Source organism: Nesoenas mayeri (genome assembly GCF_963082525.1).
Source record: "Nesoenas mayeri genome assembly, chromosome: 1".
Taxonomy (NCBI): domain Eukaryota; kingdom Metazoa; phylum Chordata; class Aves; order Columbiformes; family Columbidae; genus Nesoenas; species Nesoenas mayeri.
The window spans coordinates 184,986,810-185,009,345 of record NC_137541.1 but is presented as its reverse complement, the minus strand read 5'-3'; the positions used below and the strand labels follow the sequence as shown (position 1 = coordinate 185,009,345).

The 22,536-nt window shown below is 37.1% G+C and overlaps 1 protein-coding gene across 2 annotated transcripts in view; it reads left to right on the top strand.

Annotated features, from left to right (window-relative positions):
* INTS6 (integrator complex subunit 6) overlaps positions 1–22,536 on the top strand; it is a 44,041-nt gene extending 21,505 nt beyond the window's left edge. The window contains exons 5-18 of one of the 2 annotated variants that reach the window (XM_080344005.1): positions 3,979–4,162; positions 5,120–5,245; positions 6,091–6,245; positions 9,049–9,201; positions 9,332–9,464; positions 9,978–10,072; positions 10,494–10,604; positions 12,250–12,465; positions 12,574–12,700; positions 13,917–14,059; positions 15,383–15,617; positions 16,356–16,727; positions 17,189–17,282; positions 22,125–22,536. In XM_080344005.1, the coding sequence (XP_080200131.1) occupies positions 3,979–4,162; positions 5,120–5,245; positions 6,091–6,245; positions 9,049–9,201; positions 9,332–9,464; positions 9,978–10,072; positions 10,494–10,604; positions 12,250–12,465; positions 12,574–12,700; positions 13,917–14,059; positions 15,383–15,617; positions 16,356–16,727; positions 17,189–17,282; positions 22,125–22,218 (2,238 nt within the window). In that variant the 3' untranslated portion in view covers positions 22,219–22,536. The remainder of the gene's footprint in view (positions 1–3,978; positions 4,163–5,119; positions 5,246–6,090; positions 6,246–9,048; positions 9,202–9,331; positions 9,465–9,977; positions 10,073–10,493; positions 10,605–12,249; positions 12,466–12,573; positions 12,701–13,916; positions 14,060–15,382; positions 15,618–16,355; positions 16,728–17,188; positions 17,283–22,124) is intronic. The other variant, XM_080344006.1, reaches the window with a different exon arrangement.

Here is a 22,536-nt window from a genome sequence, read left to right as displayed (position 1 = left end):
CCATCCTGGAGATACAGAAATCCATTGTTGCTCTTCTGTTCAGTAACAAAGCTTCTCAGTCACTTTCAAATGTCTCTTGTGTTCTTTGGATTTAACTTTAGGGAGGCTTTTCAGAAGTGATCATATCCCACTGGCTATGACAAAAGTGTTGTTACTTCCTGTGTAAAGTTCTTATCGTGGATGAAGGCAGTGCATTTTTAGTTCTTTCAAAACTTACATACAAGAGAACCGACGGAGTAGTTGTTTTTGGGAAGCCTGTGAAGCCAGCATGGAACTTGGAGGCAAGTTTTCTCAAAGCTTTGTCATTCAGATGAACATTTGCATTCTTACCAATGACATCAGCTTTATCACTATGGGAACACTGTCATTTGCCCTAGTGTGAAGTAGTCAAGCTTAAACCCTGTTTCAGAGCTCTTGCTGAAATCTTCAGATGTCCTGCTCCTTTGTGGAATTTCATGTGGGTTTTACAGCCCTTTCAGTGCTATCTTGTCTCTGATGGATGTGGTTCCTCAGACTGAAGGACAGAAATGATGCAGTCTATGTAAATATCTTCTCCATGAGCACAAGTTAGTGGGATTTTCAGTCCTGTTCCTTCTGGCACTGACTTCTAACACATCACTACTGCTGTACTAAAAAGTGCCAGCATCAGTTCTACATTCAGCATGGCGTGTTGACCAGATTCTTCCCTGGATTCATTTGTTCCAGTTGTAACTTGAGGAGTGGATGGGTTCATACTGTTGGAATACCATCACTAATTATTGATCTCATGCTATGGATTCTTCTTGGGGTGACTTTCACTTCTGGCCTGATCCCTCAGACTTGGTCTTAGCCCCTTCCTGATCTTTCTTAAGAAGTGTTTAATTTCTTGAAGGGATTTCTTTTATTCATCTTTATATTATGCCATGAAATGGCATACTTTGGCTTTGCAGCTGCTGGGTTATCTTCCCTTATCTTCCTTCTACATACCCTCTGTTTTAAGAGGGAGCATTAAACTCCTGTTTTGCAAGACTGAAACTGGGTTATTGACCCAGATTATGCAAACAAAAAGCATGAGCAATGTTGCTTGGCTTCTGCATGTTGCCATTCTTCTGATCTTTTAGTTATAAGAGATTCTTACAGGAGGAATCAGTGATTTCTATTTTTTTTTTGACTTTTTGTTGCAGAACTCTTTCACATTGTCACATTGATCCGTTCCAGAGTTGATCATCTTACATCCCTGCCAAAATAACTAATAAGTGGCAAGATCCTGGTTACTTTCACAAGTAATCATGAATTGTAAATGCTCCATAATATTTTAAATCATAGTTATTCTAGCTAAAAATCTTGATCTCTCCACAAGGTTTGCAGGAAATCTGTGGCAGATCTCATTAGATATGTGTTCCCATCCTTCCTCATCCATGTTATTGCCGTTGGCAGGAGTTGCCAGGATTGTAGTGTTTAGCACTGAGCCCCAGAGCTTGTGATCTGTGAATTCTGTGTAACTATCAGCTCAGTGTGCACTTGCTCACGGTTAGTGCTGGCATCAGAATGGCCAAGTGCAGTGTGCTGTTGGTGTGATGTCAGTTGACCTGATGTCCCTCTGTGATCTTAAATTATTTCCCATGGAAGAACAATTTGTGGATTTCTATATTTGTGTTATAATTGCACACCTTCGGATTGAAAAATATAAGAAAACATAATGCTGTTGTTAATTCCAAGTACAGTTTCTCAGTCTATCAAGGGCTTGTTTTCTCAGCTGGGCTTAAATATTGTCATTCATCCTTAGTCCTTCAGTCCTCTGAGGATGAAATGCTGCATTTGCTTGGAATGTTAGATGTGTCTTGTGTTTTTATGGTTACCAGAAAAGCCTGCAAGGAAGGTTACTTGCAGATAGATGATTTTATTTTCTAAGATTTTTTTTTTTTAGATACAAAAAGACAGAGAAGTTGACTGTTTCTTTAGAGAGAGTATCTAATCCTGCAACAACCTTTTATGAGATTTCTTGAGATGGAGCTGTCTGTAATTACCTGGGTACTAAAGCTTAAGCAGTGCTAGTGTAATGTATGTGTGAGCCTATGTGTGCAGTCATTGCCAGAAGAACATTGTGCTCTCACCAACTACCCTGCCACTGCAGAGCTCTCTAATGCTTTTATTCAGCAAAAGCAGAAATTCAGGAGGAAGCATCAGGTGCACTGAAAAATCCAAAATGTTCTGATTCTTGCTCATATTTTATGAGAGTGCATTTGTTGTGTTTTCTCCTGCCTTTTAAATTGTATAAAAAAATTACTGTTTTTCAAACACAAATACATGTATTTTTCTCAATATGAGATGCTAGGAATTATGTAAATAAAAATAGCTGAGGTTTCCAGTTTGGAAATCAGGTTTAATGCTTTCATGTTCATCCCTTAAAACCAAGCAAGCAAAAAAACTTTTTCAGCAGCTGGTTGCAAACTGCTTAACTAACCACTATGAACTAAAAAATGAAGTAGATTTGTCACGGGTGCTTTTGTCGATTTGCATCAAGTTTTGAAACAAACCAGTAGTTTCCTGGCCTAACATAGAGTTGAGATTGAGAATTGGGATTTTTTTTAATGCTGCGCGAAAAGGAAAGTGTTGAGTTTGCCTCATCTTTTGGGCTTAACCCTTGTACTTGGTCAAGCAGTGGAACTGTTTACACCACTTGAGTCATTGCTTTGGGGACTTTTTTTTTTCCACTTTATAGCTACAGGGCTCCAAATGAAATGAGAATTTTGCTTGTACTGACAGTGGTATCATCAGCCAGGGATCTATCAGATTCTTCTGGATTTTATAATTGTTGTAAATCTAGTCTATCTGTTCAGCGCTTCTGTAGTTGAATGTTTTGGTAAGGTTTCTTCTCCCCAATAAACTCTGTGTGAGGTATCTGGATTTAAAAGGACAGGCTGGAGTCTTCTGAATGCCTTGTGCTGTTCCTTAGAGGCTAAAGCATTGATTTTTTTTTTTTTATTTCTTTGTTTGTTTTGTTTGGTTTTTTGTTTTGCTTCAGTTAAGTAGTTTTAAAACTACTACTAGCCCTGGGAATTTTAGATGTTCTGTTGGCTGTTGCTGTTGGTGGTAAATAAATAATATCCTGACCGTTGCTGTATTTTCAGGCTTCAAGCCTGCTGCACTGAAACTTGAATATATTTACAGACTCTCTTGGGAATTAAAGCAAAAAGAAATGCTCCCATTTATGTGTGTCCCTGGGCGGTATATTCAGTATTTGGAACTGAAACTTCTGTTTAGTTCTTCCCAGACAGAGGCAATACAATGGCACATGGCAAGCAACTCTTCCCTGTATGGGTAGCTGTGGCTACTGTTATCTGTTACCCAGAAGTGAGAACTCATTGTGCATTGCAGTGTTGATTTTAATCTTAATCTCTGTTTTTCACTTACAGGACAGGCATGGTTATGGATACACCTGTTATGTAAAGTCTCTGCATTCCAATTCTATAGCATAACTACCATATTAGTTCACTTATTGAAGCTCAATTATTTTGAGTAGGTGATCCTGGCAGCTAGATTTTTTTTTTGAGTTATATTTCTTCTGTATGAGTTTTAGATTAACATTACCTTTTCATTCAGTTGTGCTTTTTATCTTGAACTGAGGAAAAGACTGAGCTGAGAATGGGCCTGTTCAGCAGAAAATTGTTTGAACAAAAGAACACTGTGGTGAAGCAGTTCTTCCTGCCAAAATTCTAAAGAAAATATTCTATTGATTCTGAAATTTAGACCAGTTTTAAAAAGTTGTTGTTCCCACTTGGTTTGGAACTCTCAACTTCATGCATTATGTTGCCTTGAAATGTTTCAAGTGTTGGATTAAAGGATGGGTGTCTTGCTTGTAATGTACTGTACCTGAATCAAATTATAAGTATCTGTAGAGGGGTTATAAGTGTGTTTATATAGTGACTTGTCATCACTATGTAACTTTTTTTTTTTTTTTTCAAAGCAGTATGTTCACAGATTTAAATTCCTTTACAGCTCCATTTACCTCTAAATTCTCCTCTACCTGGAAGTGAGTTGACTAAGGAACCCTTTCGATGGGATCAGAGGTTATTTGCTTTGGTTCTCCGTTTGCCTGGTGTTACAGCACCGGAAACAGAGCAGATGACGGGGGTACCGGTGGATGACTCCGCAATCACACCTATGTGCGAAGTCACAGGAGGTGGGTGCCCTGGTTTCTTTTGAAAAGTCAGGGCTTTTGAAAATGAAAATTAATTCAATTTAGCTCTATTGATTATGTACATGCGGTGGAATAAGTATTTCTAAGTTCTTATATTGTAAAAGTTCAGAACTCTGATACAATAAAACTAAAGACGCTTACTGCATTAAAGCTACAGACAACTTAATGTAAGAATTGAGTCTGTTCTGCAGTATAGTTTTGCTAAATTCATGGTATACTCTGATCTAAAGAAACCAAAAATGAAGGAAACCTGTTGGATTGTGGTTGGTTTGTTTGTTTGTTTTGAGTTTTTTTTGTTTTGTTTTTTCCCCTCCAGAGCATGTAGAATTTCTGCAATGTGGAATTTCTGCAATGTAGAATACATAATAATTCTCCAAAATAGTTACTTCTTGCTCCATCATGATTTATATTCTTAATCTCTTAGAAATTATATTCCAGATTAAACTCATGCATTAATTTTATAATTTTTTCTAAAAGTTTTTCATTACATTCTGTATTAAAAACATGATGATTCTTCTGATACGTTGGGGTATGTTAGAGAGCAAGCAGTGATCTAAAAAGCATTCCAAAAGGATTTGATTCCAATGCTTTCTGACTGTAATGTAGGCTATACTAACAGTGCTTTGACTGAAATTCATGGACAGTTAAGTGTTGATGTCTGTCACAAGGGGGAGCCCATTTTCCGTGAATGCAACTAAGAATTTGAGTTCAAGTCATTAAGGGGCTAAAACCCAAAGATTTCCAATGAGGTGCCTGTAGCACTGTCACTGCTTCACTAGGCTGCTTTGCCGCTTAAATGAAGAGGGACTGTTTGGTAACAGCTTTGAATCAGTGATCCATATATAAATCAATATGTGTGGTGAGTAAAGTTTTGAATAATCCCAGTTAAAATAAGGTCAGAAACACTGAGGCACCTTTACCTTGACTGTTTTGTTTTAGGTCGATCATATTGTGTGTGCTCTCCAAGAATGCTGAATCAGTGTCTTGAGTCATTGGTGCAAAAAGTGCAAAGTGGAGTGGTAATTAATTTTGAAAAAGCCGGACCAGATCCTTCACCAATTGATGGTACTTGAGATTTTTTTTACACTGTGATATCAAATGACAGGGATGACTATCAGTACAATGTAATAGTTGCCAAAACAAAAGGAAAGCTGTTTCAGTTTAAAAGACATTACTACATGAAGTACCTGCTATGTCTGAAATTCTCTTGTACTTTTTCAAAATACTGGCTGTAGCTGCTAGGTGCTGTGTAAAACCTCTGTGTTTGGTCATAGTACTCAGGTAGTCTTAAACACAGTTTTTCATGTCAAGTTACATGGGTTCATGAGTTTTAAGCAGTAGTTTTCAACCAGCTAGAAATGTAAATAGCTTAATATGAAAATACTGTGAGTTTATACACTCATTGTTTTTTTGTTTAGTGTAGTGAAGTGGCTGCATTAAGAGTTAAAAAGAGTTAAATATGACTGTGCAGCCTTAACCTCTCATTCTAAATGGCTTAGCTGGCTGTTACTGGGAAGTATTTGTGAGGTTTTTTTTTTTAGATCTCGCTTTTTTGCAATAAAAGTTAGTCCAGCAGCATTAGTCGTGTGTATCAGGTTTTTTAACGCTTGGAGATTTGAAGGTTATCTGGTAATAATAATGGGAGGAGAAAGAATGTGATTATTGTGAAGGGCTCCAGATAATTGTCTTTCTCAGCTCTGATCCTGTAAATGTTCAATGCATATGTGGTTTCTCATAGTTTCTGAGTTTTTGCAGAAATGCCTACTGACAGCTATCTGCTATTCTTAGAAATAATATTAACTGCAGGAAGAGCTTCCCTGGGGGTATAGTTCTTAAACTTTTCACAGTTGCTTAATACTCTTTTTGAGTTTTAGCACTATTTTGACTCATAAAGCCTTTTTCTTCTGTAGATGGGCAGGTGGATATATCTAGACCCTTTGGACCGCAACCTTGGCACAGCTGTCACAAACTTATTTATGTCAGACCAAACCCTAAAACTGGGGTTCCTATAGGTCATTGGCCTGTTCCTGAATCCTTTTGGCCAGATCAAAATTCTCCAACACTGGTATGTACTGAAGTTAGATAAGGCTAAGGGTTTGTGCATGGGGGGAATATTCCAGGATTTTCTGTCCACTTATTTTAAAATATCTTGAGATACATACTTTATTGTACCAAATGTAAAAACAATGTTGACCCGAGAAGGAATCACACATGTAAACTTGTGTTGCAGTTATCTTGGATAAATTACTAATGAGCAGATAAAATTATAGGGTTTGTTTTTTAGTGGCTTTGAAGCATTAAGAAACTGCCTGTAACAGATTTATTTGTTGATGTAGTACATGCATGTTGTGTTTCTGTTTGAACTCTGTTACAAAGTGTCAAACCAGAAATAAGGTGGCACTTTGATAATAGCCTATCAAATTCCAGTGCCTCGCAGATGGTATTAATAGAAGATAGTATGATCTCCTCAATTTTGAATCCTTATGATAGTTTATTCTAGCAGGCAAATGTAATTTCATCTGCAGTTGTGCACTTTAGCCATACCTTGAACTTATCTCAAATGGAGAAACTTACTTCATTTTCTCAAATACAACCCACAGAATTAATTTTATTTGTTCTCTTTCATAAAAAATGTATGTGACTGCCTTTTGTTTTGTTTGAGAAATTATTATTATAGTATATTTTTGTATTTCCACTCATCTTTGAAAATCATTAAAGAAGAAATAATGCAGTTGTATAATTATTCCCTACATTTTGTGATTATTTTTACTGAATTATTTTTCAACTGAAACTAGTGTGCTGACTACCAAACTCATTGAACTTTTCAGAAATTTTACCTCCTCTGTTTAAAAAAATATAAAGTCCTTTGAAATACTTTGGAATGTAGTCTGTGGCCACATTCCCTGAACAATGTGAATGTCCTTCTGAACTACAACGTAAGCTAGCATATATGAATAAAAGTAAATTTTCTGTAGTTATTTAAAAAAGCAAAAGGCCATTGTGTATTGAATATTAAAAAGCTGCTCTGTAGGAAAACTCCTGTGTACTCCCTGTAATCTCCATCAATGGCACATCTGCCTCCATTCACCCTATAGAGTCAGTGCAGTGTGTCTGCCACTGCAGATCATGATTTGGATTGTTAAAATAGATCTTGCCAAGTGAAGAGTTATTAAACTAATCTGCTAAAGTCATGAGATTTGACTTACCCAAATGTTGAGAAGATGAGAAAAAATTATCTCAATTGTAGCATGTCTAGCTCTCATAACTGCATAAAGCACTGGACTATTATGTGTGCAGCTCGATTCCTGTTGTCATTTGGAATTCCACATTGGACTTCCCTTATGCAGTGCTGGAGAGCTACATTTGCTGATAGTGTATTTCCTTACTATTCTGAAAAAATAGTGTTTAAACTTAGTATGTGTTGTAACTCCTGTCTGTTCAAGAGTCCATAGTTAGGTATTTTTCTTTTCCTTCCTGTTACCTGATCCACAGTGGAGTTGTCTCAAACAGTCCTACCCCAATAACTGTTTTGCCTATTGTAGGTGATGATACGATCAAGGCTTTCTTAAATGAAAGTCTGCTAATAATTATATTGGCAGATCAACATGTAAATAAATGGATGCTCCTGCTGCTCTGAACTAAAAATACTTCTGTTGTCCAGCCAAGGATTATTGGACTTCTCAAGTCCAACAAGTGCTGCTTTTGCAGCATTTTTATTCCCAGTATAATTGCTTCATGGCTTGGTCAAAAACTCCACCACAACTATTCATTTGAGGCATTGTTTTTGAAGAGAACTGTGGTTCCTTCAGTTGGTTGGGCCTCCTGTTTTGTGTGTGCTTGGACAGTCACTTTCCTCAGAGGGGAGACACTTCAGGCACCACCAGTTCTGTGGACAGATAACCTTTAAATGGGTCATCATAAAAGGAAGAGGCTAGAGTTTATAGACATAGAAAAATGTCTTTCAAGGTGAGGTGGTAGGAAGGTCCAAGAAACCCAGTGTTTCCTGAGTTCGTTTTATATGTTTATTAGTTACCTTTTTGTAAAGAGAGTAAGTGGAAGGAGGCTTCCCAACTGAGCTCTTCCCCAGATTCTAGTGGCCTTTGAGGAGGCTTGGGGCTAAGTACAAGAGCTTATGTTCCTTTCCTGAAAACTCTTCAATGGAAGGTGTGCAGCTCTAATTTTCATCACACATAAAAATCAGCTTTCCCTTTCTGCAAAAGAAATTTCAAATATCTTGTTGATTTATACTTGAAATGTGAGGTACAAAGGCCTTTTCCCCGTGATTAATAAAAAGATTAAAATGTGAACCACTTGAATTGTTTGAATTGAACTAAGTTTTCACAGGCCTAATTAAAATATGAGTTTTTCTAAGGCTTTTTTTTTTTTTCTGAATTATGGCTGTTCTCAGTCATTATAATTGTCTGAATTTTGTAGCTGTTATATTAGCCAAGGAGGAAAAGCACTGGAGTAAGTCAGTACATGCAAATTACAGTGCCTTTTTCTGTGGGCAATAGAAAGGGACATGCCCCAGACTAGCAGTGAAGATGTTTTTTGTCCCCACTGGGATTTACTTCCATTAGTAAAGTTTTTGTGTATATGCAAGAAGTTTTACTTGAATAGTGTTCTGGACTTACTAGGTAAAATAACTGGCATTTATTGAGAAAAGATTTCTTCAAATTCAAAACCAGTGCTAGCATCATAAATTAACTGCTTAGGACTCTTTAACAATAAATATTAATCTGGTATTGAATAGACTCCTTAAATATGTCTGGTTTTGAAGAAACTGTGTTGCTTTAATTGTCATACATAGCACAACTGCTTTTTAATCATTGTGCAGACTTACTAACAATGGGATACTTTATGTTTAGCCACCTCGCACATCTCATCCTGTGGTGAAATTCTCCTGCACTGACTGTGAACCGATGGTCATTGACAAACTGCCTTTTGATAAATACGAGTTAGAACCTTCACCACTGACCCAGTTTATCCTGGAAAGAAAATCCCCACAGACCTGCTGGCAGGCAAGTAGAGTGCATGCTGAATTTATAGATTGCTGTTCTTCATGGAGTTTATTCTATAGTCAAGATGGGATGTGAAATTTCAGAACACAGTAATTTGAATTTACAGATGATATAATGTGTTTTATTGCAGGTGTACGTGAGCAATAGTGCAAAATACAGTGAACTTGGTCATCCTTTTGGTTACTTGAAAGCTAGTACAGCGCTGAATTGTGTGAATTTATTTGTGATGCCTTACAATTATCCAGTCCTCCTTCCATTGCTAGGTAAATACCACTTCATAAAAAGTTTTCTTACGTGGTAGGCAATTGAAAAATGTATCTCATCTAAATAGATTACTGCAAGTAGTGCCAGTATTAATCACACATCTGTAGAAAGGTGTAATGCTGAGCAATGAATTTGTCATGAGCAACTTGTTTCAGTTGTCACCAGTTGGCTGACCTTCATGACTCAGACTCAATGTGTAAGATTTACTTAATCATGGTTCTTTCAGGTATGTTTTGGTCTCACTTCTTTCGTTATTTTAGCAGCCATTTTTCCCAATGTGTTGTCTCATTCACTAATTCAATTTTATAAATAATTTATCAGGTTCCATCTTCTGACTGCAGCATTAATCTTGTGTGTGTATATTTAGTTTAGTTTTATATCTGTAAAAGTACATATACTAATTCAAGCATTGAGAAACTGGCATTTCTTTGAGAGTTTCTTTTGTTAGAAAAAAAGATGCAATCCTGTCTAGACATGCCTTTCATTTTTTCTCTTATTTTTATAACCATCAGATGACTTGTTTAAAGTACACAAGGCAAAGCCTACATTGAAATGGCGACAGTCATTTGAAAGCTATTTGAAGACAATGCCTCCTTATTATCTTGGGGTAAGATGACTTACTGTGTTAAATGTCTGTTTTGTTATGTAACTAGTAGGTACCTTTCCACTATGGATGCATTGCCCATTTCAAGTAGAATATATATTAATTTGAGAGAGAATAGCTAAACATTATGCATAATGATAGTTACTGTTTCACTGGAGTCCTGTGGAAGGCTTGAGACCTGAATGTTATGAAAATTTCATCAGATGTGCCTTGTACATAAATGATATCTCTGTTAATATTTAAGTTTGTATGAATAGAACAATGCTTTAAAACAACAAAAAAGATGCTGCCATGGAAGTCTGTTTTTCTTCTTTTCTAGCTTTGAGGACCTAAAGTTCTGTTTGAAATGGATAGAGTTAGTTGAACATATACATACAGTACTTATCAAGTTAAATATGACTATATAATATATTCCCTGTTTCAGCCTTTGAAGAAAGCTGTGAGAATGATGGGAGCACCAAACCTTATAGCTGACAATGTGGAATATGGACTTAGTTACAGTGTCATTTCATATCTCAAAAAGTTGAGTCAGCAGGTAATGTTGAAGCAAAAGAGCAGTAAAAACTTATTATAATATCAGGGTAGTCTTAAAATACTCAAGTTCAATGGCTTTGAAGGAAAAAAGAGCAGAAAGGTCAAGCTTAATACCTTCCTCTAAGTAATTAGCAAAAAAGTAGTTTGTTTTTCTGGATTTAAAGAAAACTTGACATTTAAATATAGACTTTATAGACTGAACTATAAAGATATATAGAGGTACAAATTGAGATTGTTTTGGGTTGTGGGTTTTTTGTTTTGTTTTTGTATTTAAGGAGCTTTTTTACTTGTACAGACAGTAACATACTTTTGTCCAAAAGAAAACATGTTGTCTTACCTTAGATGTTAAAGACGTTCTAGCATTTTTTTCAGAAAATAGAGATTTGTACTTTGTACATCTGAATCAAACAAAGTGTCCTTTCTTTGGCTTGTGAAATGAAATGGAAAGTGTTCAGTTAATATAAAATAAACTGAAATAATTCTGAATCTCAAATAAGGATGCAGATGTAGAAGTAGAAAGTAACCTTTTGAAATTGTTGACTGTGTTCAGAATAGTGCCCGTATCTTTCATTAGTCTCCTGCACCAGCTACAGCATTTCTCCCCGACTGCCTCCGCTTTTATTTTAGTGAACTGTGCATGTCAAGTTTTCTTGTTCAAGATAATGCAGTAGGCTTGAAACTTCAAGAGGCAGTGCTGAAGGTAATTGTAACTTAGCTAATGAGTTCTTATGGACCACCTTTTTCTTGAAAGATTAATATACATGATTACTTTTCCTCTTGAAGGTTACAGTATATCCTGTTAAATCATAGTCATATTGCTCAATATTCTGTGAAGTGAACTAATCTCTCAACCTAGACATCTTAAACTCCTGAAATGTAATGACATGCACTGCAAATTGTACTTAAAGCTTTTCTAACTTCTAAAAGGCTCTGCCCAGTAGAGATTCAGTATTCTTAAGAAGTACATATTCAGATTTTGAGTAGTCTACAAATTTATGTGAAACTGCAAAACCAACATTGGCAAGTGCTACTAAATTACTTTTGGCTCTTTGTTCAACTGTATTCTGCCAAAAAGCTAGAGATTATGAACATGTTTCATTTTGGTACAAAACTAATGTGATATTGGGGCTTTAGGTCTGTCTAGTCAGAATCAGGTATTATCATGTATTTCATATTTACTAGTGTTATGACTACTCATATTGAATTTTTAAAAAGTTTATACCATTATATGACTGATCACAACTATAGTTGTGGGAGAATCGGTCCTTTGAAAGTTAATGTTTAGCTTTTACTGTAGAAAACAGTTTATGGGAGTACAGATAGATTTGCAGAGAACTACTAGTCAAATTATGGCATTTTATGAAAATAAAAGCATTGCATGCATATTGGTGCTTAGATACTATAATGGGCAGCAGAGGAGAAATATGCAGAAGATGTAGGCACAAACTGTTCACTATATTTAAAGTTGTAGTAAGCATTAAGTGGTTATGTATTAAGCACTCCTTAAGCACTCATCCTGGGTATGGTCGTCATAATATATTAGCACATTGTTGAATCTTCTAGGTAGGAATTTAAAATGAATAAGTCTGACTAATCCTTTTGAGAGTATATTGTCAATTTTATTTATTTATTTATTTCAAATTAAGGCCAAAATAGAGTCCGATAGAGTCATTGGCTCTGTAGGCAAAAAGGTAGCGCAAGAGACTGGAATTAAGGTCAGAAGCAGATCACACAACCTGTCTATGGCACATAGGAACGATTTTCAACATCTGCTACAGGGGATTACTGGGGAAATTCCTCATAGACCTCTAGACCTCAATATGAAGGAGTATGCTGGGTTCCAAATAGCTTTGCTGAATAAGGTAAGCACCACTGTGTGTAATGTTGTTATTTTCAATATACTTCCATTGAAATGCTGGATATTGTTTCATATGTGGTATTAATTGGAACTTTATTTACTGGAACCGTAGGATTTGAAACCTCAGACTTTTAGAAATGCTTATGACATACCCAGAAGAAATCTTTTGGATCAGTTAACACGAATGAGATCTAATTTACTGAAGAGTACTCGCAAGTTCCTCAAAGGACAAGATGAAGGTTAGATAACAATTTATTTTTTGCCTACCTGTGATATGATAGGTACTAAAAACAATGAAGACTGTGACAAAAAGTGTAGTTCTTTAAAACTTAGTGGATGTCTGATAATGCCATTAAACCACACTTTTTTAGATTTTTTTTTTTCTTAAAATAACTTATTGGAATAAAAAATGACAAGGACAGAGAAGATGTGGATTCATGGCTCTGTCCTTTAGTCTGTATGAGGAGACTTGGGCTTTTACATAAGATTCTTTGTTTACTGCTTTTTGCCCACTTTCATGATATATCTGAGAAAAAAAAACACAGGGCAGTTCTGAACGTGACAATCTCTCTCCATAGAAACGGATTGTGAGCAGTGGAAAAGTAAACTTGCTCACTGGGTGCTGCCAGTGTGATTATTTTGCCCTTTAGGCCAGCAGCAAATACTTCAGTGGTCTACTAATTTATTCCTTTACCTTTCTGCTGTGTCTTCTAGTACTGCTTTATGGCATCAAACAGAAGACAATTAAATAAGTGGAGAAAATGAGAAGGGCAGTGTAAGGGCGAGTGTATGTTGGATTAGTCCTGCCACCACTTAGGTCAGATTTACATCTGTGATCAAGTGAAGTTGCTCTTCGGGGAGGGGGTATTTCTGCTAACATATATTTTGCTTGATCAAAGATGTGGCAACTTTAAATCTATAACAAGTTTAGAATCCCATCCTATGGATTTTAAGGATTTATTGATTCCAATGGTCAAAAATTACTGTTGCTTTGGGAGAATGCTAGCCTAAACAATTAAATTTTGAGTGGCTAAAACTGGGTAGAATTATGTCAAAACTGTATGCAACATGGCATTACTACTTTGCATTAATGCAGCTTTTGTTTGTAGTTATGTTTTTGTTATAATTTGTTCCCAGTCTCAGTTTTTTCACCCATCTGCCCTGTTGAAATGTCATGGGACACATTGGAAAACTAACATCCATGCATGACAACTACTGCTTATTTCCCTGTCATAATGGTGAATACACAAGATGTGGATTCACTTAAGCAAGTTCCCTCCACTCAAAACATGATGTTAGAAATACCATTTAGGCAAGGATAATGGTGAGATTCACACATCTATTTTGTTAATGCATTTGATAAAAGAGTGAAAACTGATGGTGTGAAGTGGATATAGACTAAATTCTTATAAGGCAAGCAGTATTATATATTAATAAATCCTTTTGTTGTGATAGATCAAGTTCACAGTGTACCTATAGCACAAATGGGAAACTACCAGGAGTATCTAAAACAAATACCTTCTCCACTCCGAGAACTTGATCCAGATCAACCACGACGGCTTCATACATTTGGCAACCCATTCAAACTGGACAAAAAGGTGACTTTTCTATAAAGCTTTTTAAAAACATGCTGTTGTGAGTGTGTGCACTACTGATTAGACCATTGTCGAGGTTTTGATTGTGGGGTGACAATAAAACCGCGGCAGATGTATTGTTAACCCCCTCTTCCTCCCCTCTCCTCCTTTAGCCCCTCTGTCCCCCCCCCCTTCCCATTAAGGACATGTGATTGGGAGGGAAAGAAGGACAGGGAGAAGAGAGTTGGAAAAATGAAAAATATGCTACTAATGCTACTAATAAAAATAGAGAAAATAAAACACAATATACAAAACCAATCTTGAAAGTCCCAGCAGCTGCTCTGGCAGATGTAGACCTGGCACCCAAAGTCCTGGACTGGACTCTGCAGCCAAATGGAACTGGATTCAGTCTGTCACTAGGCCTCAGCTCGCAGGGATGACTAGCAAGGTCCTCTCCTAATGTCGGCCATAAAGAAGAAGTGACGAGATCCTTGTAATCTCCCACTTTTATATGAAGTGTATCATGTGAATGGGATGGTATACTCAGTTTGGTTAGTTTCAATCACTACTTCTCATTGCCCCTTTTGTGGGATGTACATCCATTCTATCAGTCCAGTGACCTTGCATACCATTGCTATGTCTACAAAAACATGTATCTGGCTTTCAAGAAAGCACCGTTAGTAAGAAGACCTAAGCTGACAGGAAAATTCACTAAAAGAAAAACTTGTTTTTAACAAAACCAAGACAACCATTCAGAGAGCAATGTATTGGAGAAACAAGTATTTGGAAAAGTACTGCTTATAAAAAAAGCATCTGGGATGTTTTTCTGTCAATACTGTACCATGAAGAACAGTCTTTATTGGAAACCAGTATTATGCCTCTGAATTCTATTATAAGTTAAATACGTTTGTCACTGTAGCATAGGTAATACCTAGTCATGTTTCCTTTACCAAATTTCCCCCATAGAAAACTTGCCATAACTTCAAGAGTGTGGACGCTGTCTTTTGTCCAAATATATCTTGAACTTGACCAAATTACCAATACCATTCAGAGCTCTTCTTTTATATGTTTGAGTCATTTTGCAGTTACTGAAAAAGAAGTTTGACAGCCCACTCAGTTGTTTTACCTTGCAGACTGTTGGATAAAGGTCTTTAGTCAAGGAAGATTTTGATATGGCTTTTCCATGTTACTTTGGTTGATGTTTGAGAATTCAGTAAATAATAGCATGTTGTACATACTTGCCTTTTACATGGTAAACATCATCATAACCTCAAAGCATTAATTATATTTTATATTATGTGTTTTTGGTGTAAAGTTTAAGAATTCCTCTCATTAAATTAATTGCAGGGAATGATGATAGATGAAGCAGATGAATTTGTGTCAGGACCTCAAAATAAACATAAAAGACCTGGAGAACCAAATATGCAAGGGATTCCGAAAAGACGACGTTGTATGTCCCCCCTGCTCAGAGGTCGACCGCAAACTCCTCCGGTTGTGAATAACCACATTGGAGGAAAAGGGCCACCGACACCAATCACACAAGCACAGCCTGACCTTGTTAAACCTATTCCTATTCACAAAAGTAAGTGAATCTTCTTCATCTTTAGAGAGTTTGCTTTTTAATTTATACAAAACCTTTTTTATGTAAAAATGCCATTGGCTGATTTCCCAGATATGGCAACTTTATCCCTCATTTTTGAAAAGGAAATATTTGAGTGTGTGTCTGGGGTTAATTACGGAAAGAGTTAACATGGTCCTTCAGACAGAAGTCTCTTTCATAGTATAAACAACGTATTTCCTGTATTAACTGAGGAGACAATGTAAACAGTCAGAACCACGTTCTTCTTTTGCCTGAGAATTCAGACCTTCCAAAAGTATCACAACATGAAGCTAATTTGAATTTTGCTGTAGTGCAGTGAATTCACTTCACTTAGTTTAGAGCTGAGGTGCTGTGTAACAGTCTTGTTCACTGTTGAGCACTAAAGTTAAGTTTGTGAGTTCAGTTAAATGGGGAAAGACAAACACATTGTGAAAGCACATTTTACAGGTGCTTTTTCTTTTGTTGATAGTCCATATAGCAATTTCCTTTTTCATATAAAGAATATACCTGTGATTTTTTTTTTTTAAGCCATTAATTGCCAGGAGATATAGTAATGTGCTCAGTGTTATAACCCACATACATGTTTTCTTATGTCTGGCATGTACAGTAGATTATGCAAGTTGGAGCTTAGCTTTTTACAAGAGTTTAATACTGAACTAACTTATCAGCTTCTATCAGATAATAACGTGAAACTGACAAATGTGATATTTTTTTTTTCAGCATCAGAAACAAATAATGAGGTTACAATGGATGATGTGGTTGAGAATCATGTTACAGACCCACTTTCATCAGATGTTTTCCCAAATACTGTGGATTCAGAGTTTTCTATGTCCTCTTCTCTGTTCAATTCCCTGGACCGACCGGCAGCTCACACAGAGGATGTAGACCATGAACATTTAGGAAATAACTTGAATGTTGATGGGTTTTTGGAGAATCATGAGGAATCGAGTAGTAAAGAACAGAGTACTGAAGAGAACCTGCCAGTGTCTTCACCCAGCAAAGGGAAAAAACCAGTGCATTGCAGAAGTTCCAGAGAGATTAATATAGAGCTAAGAGCACAAATTATGAAAGAGATCCGAAAACCAGGAAGAAGTAAGTACACCAAATATCTCTTTCAGATGATTGGCATGAGAGCTAGACAAAGAATTCATATTAGGTCACTGTTTTAGAAACATACTCAACCATGAGGCTGAAGCAAAATAAATTTAAAGCTGAAAAAGATTTATTTTAAAACCTCTGCTACAAATTTCCTGGGTGAGTGATTAAAACATTGTTATACCTATTAATGTTCATGAAAGTCATGTTTTTTATATTATCAGTATCACAATTAGCTTGTTAGGTGTTCCAGTAATATCCTAACCTGCATTACCCTGTGTTTTTTAATGTTAGTTTTCATTAAACAGTATGTCATCACTACAGGCCTGGTTGATAGGAGATATATCCTAAAAGCTTACAAAAGCTGAATAAAATCTGTTGATTTCACTCAGATCTATTACAACAGGTATCTGTATAGGCATTTCTTACATAACTGTGATTTTGCTCTTCTCTTTAAGAGTATGAAAGAATCTTCTTTTTACTGAAGCATGTGCAAGGAAACTTACAAACGCGACTGATATTTTTACAAAATATTATTAAAGAAGCTTCAAGGTAGGTAACTGAGTTGTGTTAATCTTATAAAACTACACCATATACTTCCATACATAACTGCCTGACAACTCTGCAGTTCTGTGGAACTTGGAACACAATGCAAGTAAACAATTCCCTGGAAAACAAGCAAAACCAGCCAACCAAAAAACCAGAAACACAAGAACTTTCTGATGTGTGTTATTGCCTCAGATTTTGTCCTGAAAATGTTGGCAGTTGTAGCTGCCAAATCACCATAAATGTAGATGGACAGTGGTTTAGAAAGAGAAGATAAATGTAGAAAATCATTCATGTTCCAAAGTTCAAGTGTGAGCATACTGCTAATTTGAAAAACTGACAGAACTGCATACTACTGTGGATTAGGCTTTCAGAAACAGTTGAAATTCATTATTCTGCCTCAACTCAATCTTGTCCTAAAGCCAGTTTTGAGATCCAGGCATGCTCTGCAAAGATACCTCTCTGTTCTTCAGATTTATTTTTTTTAGAGATATTGTAGTTCTCTCTTAGGATGTGGGAACGGGGATATGGTTTGTCAGTGGAGCAGAGAGACTTGCTGAGGACTTAAAGCCAATGTTGTTAATCCAGGTAGAAACTGTTCATTACAGCATCCTTAGACTGACCATACTTGCTTAGCCTTCTACATCTTTACTAAGAGGAAAGAAAGGAATAACATATAATTGATTGGAACCAACAGTGTGTGAACTGAACTGAACTAATAATTCTATCAACTTGCTTGGATCATGAGTATAACTGGACTTTTAAGGCTTATTTTCAGAAGCCTCAAAGAATAGTTCATTTTTTTTTTTCTCTAGTCTGTTTTTGTAGTATTCAGCTTTTTTTAGATTTTTTTTTTTCCTGTGACATTATTCAAATTTATGATTAAAGAAAAGTCAAAGTAATTTTTGGATAAAACCATGCTGAGAGTTTAAGGTAGACTGAACACTGGGTGTTCATACAGCACCTCTAGCCTTCTGCTGCCAGCACAGTGGGGCAAATAGATATATATAGATCATGCTCATCCTGTAGCAAGAATTACTATATTATGCTTTTGCTTGATTTGCCTATTGTTATATCACCTGGTCAGAGTTGTTCCGCAGCCTGTAGATCATATACGCTTCTTCACTGTCTCAGCGCACCGAAACAATACTGTTGTTCCTGGAGTCTGTGTCAGCCCTTAAAGGCGTTGGAATATTTGCACCTCTAGAATTAGGCTCTTTAGATCATCTGTAATTCTTATTTCTGTTGCATAGCTTCTCTATTCCAGTTATCTTGAGTTGACTCCCTACAAAATTTGGCAGCAGTTGAATGTTGCTGTTGAATGCATCAGAATTAAATCTTGTCTTTCACCATAGCCAACAGTTTTCTGTATCTACTAGTGGAAAAAGTTGGCAATTCTGTTTTCTCTTGACTGTTGTTAAAGTTTAATTTTTATTGGTTTGAGTGTAGGGACATCTTAATCTCTTTCCTTCCTCTTCTTTCCTAGGCTAGATTTTTTAGTGTGGTCATTTTATCCACCTGCATAACACTGCCAACAATCCCTATGCAGTTCTCTGCTTCTCTCTTTATCCAGGCAAACTATCACATTTAACCAAGGTTCCCTGTGGGAAACATCTCTGGACTCTCTGGAGTTGTCAATATAGTCTTGTTTTGTTAACTGATCGCTGACCTTTGCAACGGTGTGGAATGCAATTCTGATTTGAGATGCCTGCTGTCTTTCCCTGCTCCAAGGAGCTCTGACTCTGAACACAAAGTTAAGAAAGCTCTTGAGCATTTCAGCAAGAAAGTGTGTGTTTAAAAACAGTCCCCATTGAATTCTGGAGGTTAATCCACTAGAGAATTGTGAGGGGAGAGGAAAGTTTCTAAAACAAACCATAGTTTTCAGTTTTCTTTGGAAACCAACTGCCTCGCAGTTCCTCTTGTGACAGCAGAAAAGCTATCACTTTAGAAAGGTGCAAGTAGGTAGTTGATCATAAAAATATTAAAGATGAGGAGATATCACATATCTGTTTCAAATTCTTGGATATTTCTATTCTGAAAAAGATTTTTCTCGTGCTTAGTTATACACATTTGGCTCAGCCTGGCAGGTGGTATTAGTGCTTACAAGGAGTCCTTACTGAAAACAAGAGACATGACTTACCAGTAGATGACTATGACTTTGGATGCACAAATTGAAGAGTTATTTGGGAAAGGGCTAAAAGAAATTAGCCTGTGTAGTGGAGATGTCTTCAACGTTTCTGCAATTGGCATAGCAATGCTTTTATGGTCCTAGCACTAAGAATAAGTGGATTTTTTTTTTGTTCTCTGCTAAATAGTCTAGAGCAAAAGCTGACAAAACATGGATCAAAATTCTCCCAAATTAACTGATGTTTCAGTATTAGAAATTAAATTCCTTTTTATTTATTCTCCAAACTAGGAGCTTTGGGCTTTGCTATGTGTATTAATAGCTTAAAATGTGTACTTACACAAAATGCTGAGCAATACCCATTTGTGATACAAGTGCTGGCAAGAATTAATACAAAGTAAAATGAAACGTTATGCTCAATAGCTAGAATTACTCAAGGAAGTCTTATCATTAAGGCTACTAATTTTCCTAGTAGAGCAAACAGCTGAATTAGAGTTCATGCTTCATTCTGTTAATTACAGTATTAATTAATGAGGTAAATTTTCTATTGCCTTGAGAAAAAAAATTAAGCTGTAGGGTTCAGCATTTAGTAAAGGAGTTTCAGTGAGGTGTATTGAAGGGCTGGACAGTGCACTGTAAACCTGAATTTTTGTGCCAACAGCAATATGTGTTTTTTTCCCCCACCTTCCACCAGGTTTTAAGTTTCTAGGAAATATCTGCTGTTAACTTGAACAGCTGCTTCAGAGAGGCTTGAAGGTGTTCTGGAAAGTAACATTGCCCAGTCACTTGCACAGAATATGAGCATGTTTAATTTTCACTGGGATATATAATAGTAAAGCACTTTGCTATTAGCTTGAATCATTTGGCTTTTACTAGAGGGAATGAGAAGGAATAATTATCAATTTCCCACATTAATACTTTTCATCATGCAGGGAGCAGTTGTGAAAGCAATGAGGAAGAGGGAGGGGAAGCAGTACTTGAAGTGTGGGGATTCTCTGGGGTTCCTGAGGAGAACTGTGATGAGGATGGGTAAGGGCCCAGAGCTCTGGCTGTACATACAGACTGGGGGACGAGATGCTGGAAAGCAGCTCTTCAGAGAGGGATCTGGGGGTTCTGGTCAATGGCAAGTTGAACATGAGCCAACAGTGTCCCTGGCAGACAACCATGTCCTGGGTGCATCCAGCACAGCATTGCCAGCCGGGCAGGGAGGTGATTGTCCCGCTCTGCTCTGCACTGGTGCGGCCTCACCTGGAGCACTGTGTGCAGTTCTGGGTGCCACGGGATAAAAGGGATATAAAGCTACTGTAGAGTGTCCAGAAGAGGGCTACGAAGTTGGTGAAGGATTCGGAGAGGAAGCCATATGAGAAGTGGCTAAAGTCACTTGGTTTGTTCAGCCTGGAGGAGACTGAGGGGAGACCCCATGGCAGCTACAGCTTCCTCACAAGGGGAGGAGAAGGGGCAGGCACTGATCTCTTCTCTTTAGTGACCAATGACAGAACCCAAGGGAATGGCAGGAAGATGTGCCGGGGAGGTTCAGGTTAGACACTAGGAAAAGGTTCTTCCCCCAGAGGGTGGTGAAGCACTGGAACAGGCTCCCCAGGGAGGTGTCACAGCCCCAAGTCTGACAGTGTTCAAGAAGCATTTGGATAATGCGCTCAGACACATGGTGTGAACTGTGGGGTTGTCCTGTGCAGGGACAGGAGTTGGACTTGATGATCCTTGTGGGTCCCTTTCAACTCAGGACCTTCTGTGATGCTATCCAACGGGATACTAAGTGGCTGGGAATGGAGTTTGTTTCCCCATAGCCAAGCTGAGATTGTGAGGAGATATGTGGTCTGGGAATTAGGGCACATGTTGTGTTTCTGTGAGCCAAGAACATGGACTGGGAGGCTTTGCCAGGACTAGAGGCTCTTGCCACTGTTTAATAAAGTCATAGGAACTTGATGTATAGTTCAGAATAGCACTGAGTTGAGAGTGTGTGATCTTTGCTTGGCTGCCTCTCTTAGTATGCACTCAGCTGCCAAAGTACTGGTCAGAAGTTGCTTCTCAGATGCAGAAATGTTGCAAGGGGGGGTGGTTCACTGGAAGCAACAAGGAGCTGTGTGCACCAAGGCAAAGGTGATAGCAAAGGTGACAAAATGGTCTGCTGTTCGAATTTCTGTAGTCAGTATAGAACAGAATTTCAGAGGCTCCAGGTATGGATTATGTCTGTATTTTTTTTTAACTTCTTTCTCAAACTTTTCATTTGTATTTTCTTGTCAGAATAGCTGCTCTGCACTATGTAGCGGGTATTCCTTCATCAGTACCAACTTCACTTAACTTTCGTGAATGTACCAGGAAGGCATGCAAATAATCCCTAAAAGCTGTTGCCAGCTTCAGGATTATAGTTCTTTTGGCATATATTTTATTTCTATACTTCAGAACTTTACTTCTGGGAACAGCAAGCATAAAACACTCTTTTTCCTGGCTTTCTGAGGGCTGAGTGATGTTCAGCAATGTGCTAGAATAGACTGTAGTAAGCATAGTTTTGTGTTCTCTTATTAAATGGAAAATCAAGTTAGAACTTTAGGAGACTGTGTATATACATATGAGATATATAATAACCTCATTGTCCACTATACCTAAAATAATAACTGAAGTTTCCGGGGTTCAGTAAAAGTTTAGTGAACAATGTTTCATGTATTGCTGTGTGCATCCATTGTTATGCTTTCTTTTAAATACAGGTTTAAAAAACGAATGCTGATAGAACAGCTTGAGAGTTTTCTGGAAGAAATCCATCGCAGATCCAATCAGGTCAACCATATCAACAGCAGCTAAGAAACACTGCACATAAGAGAAAGCCACAGCAGGGCACTGCTGTCCTTACTTGCATTCATTTTTGACATGCGCTCTTATCTCAAGTTCCTATACCCGAAAGAATGAGAAGCTGCTTTATAAAGTGATGAGAAAAGTATCCATCATCTTTTTTTTTTTTTCCTTCACTTCTGTTATTTTTGTAATGTGAAAAACATCACAAAAACATTTTTATTTAACTAAACAGAGAACTTCTTGCTTGTTATGGACTTAAGTGTCACTTTCCCTCAGGTTCTATTTTTCTTAATCCAACCTTCAAAATTATCACCTCTTGAGGTTGAA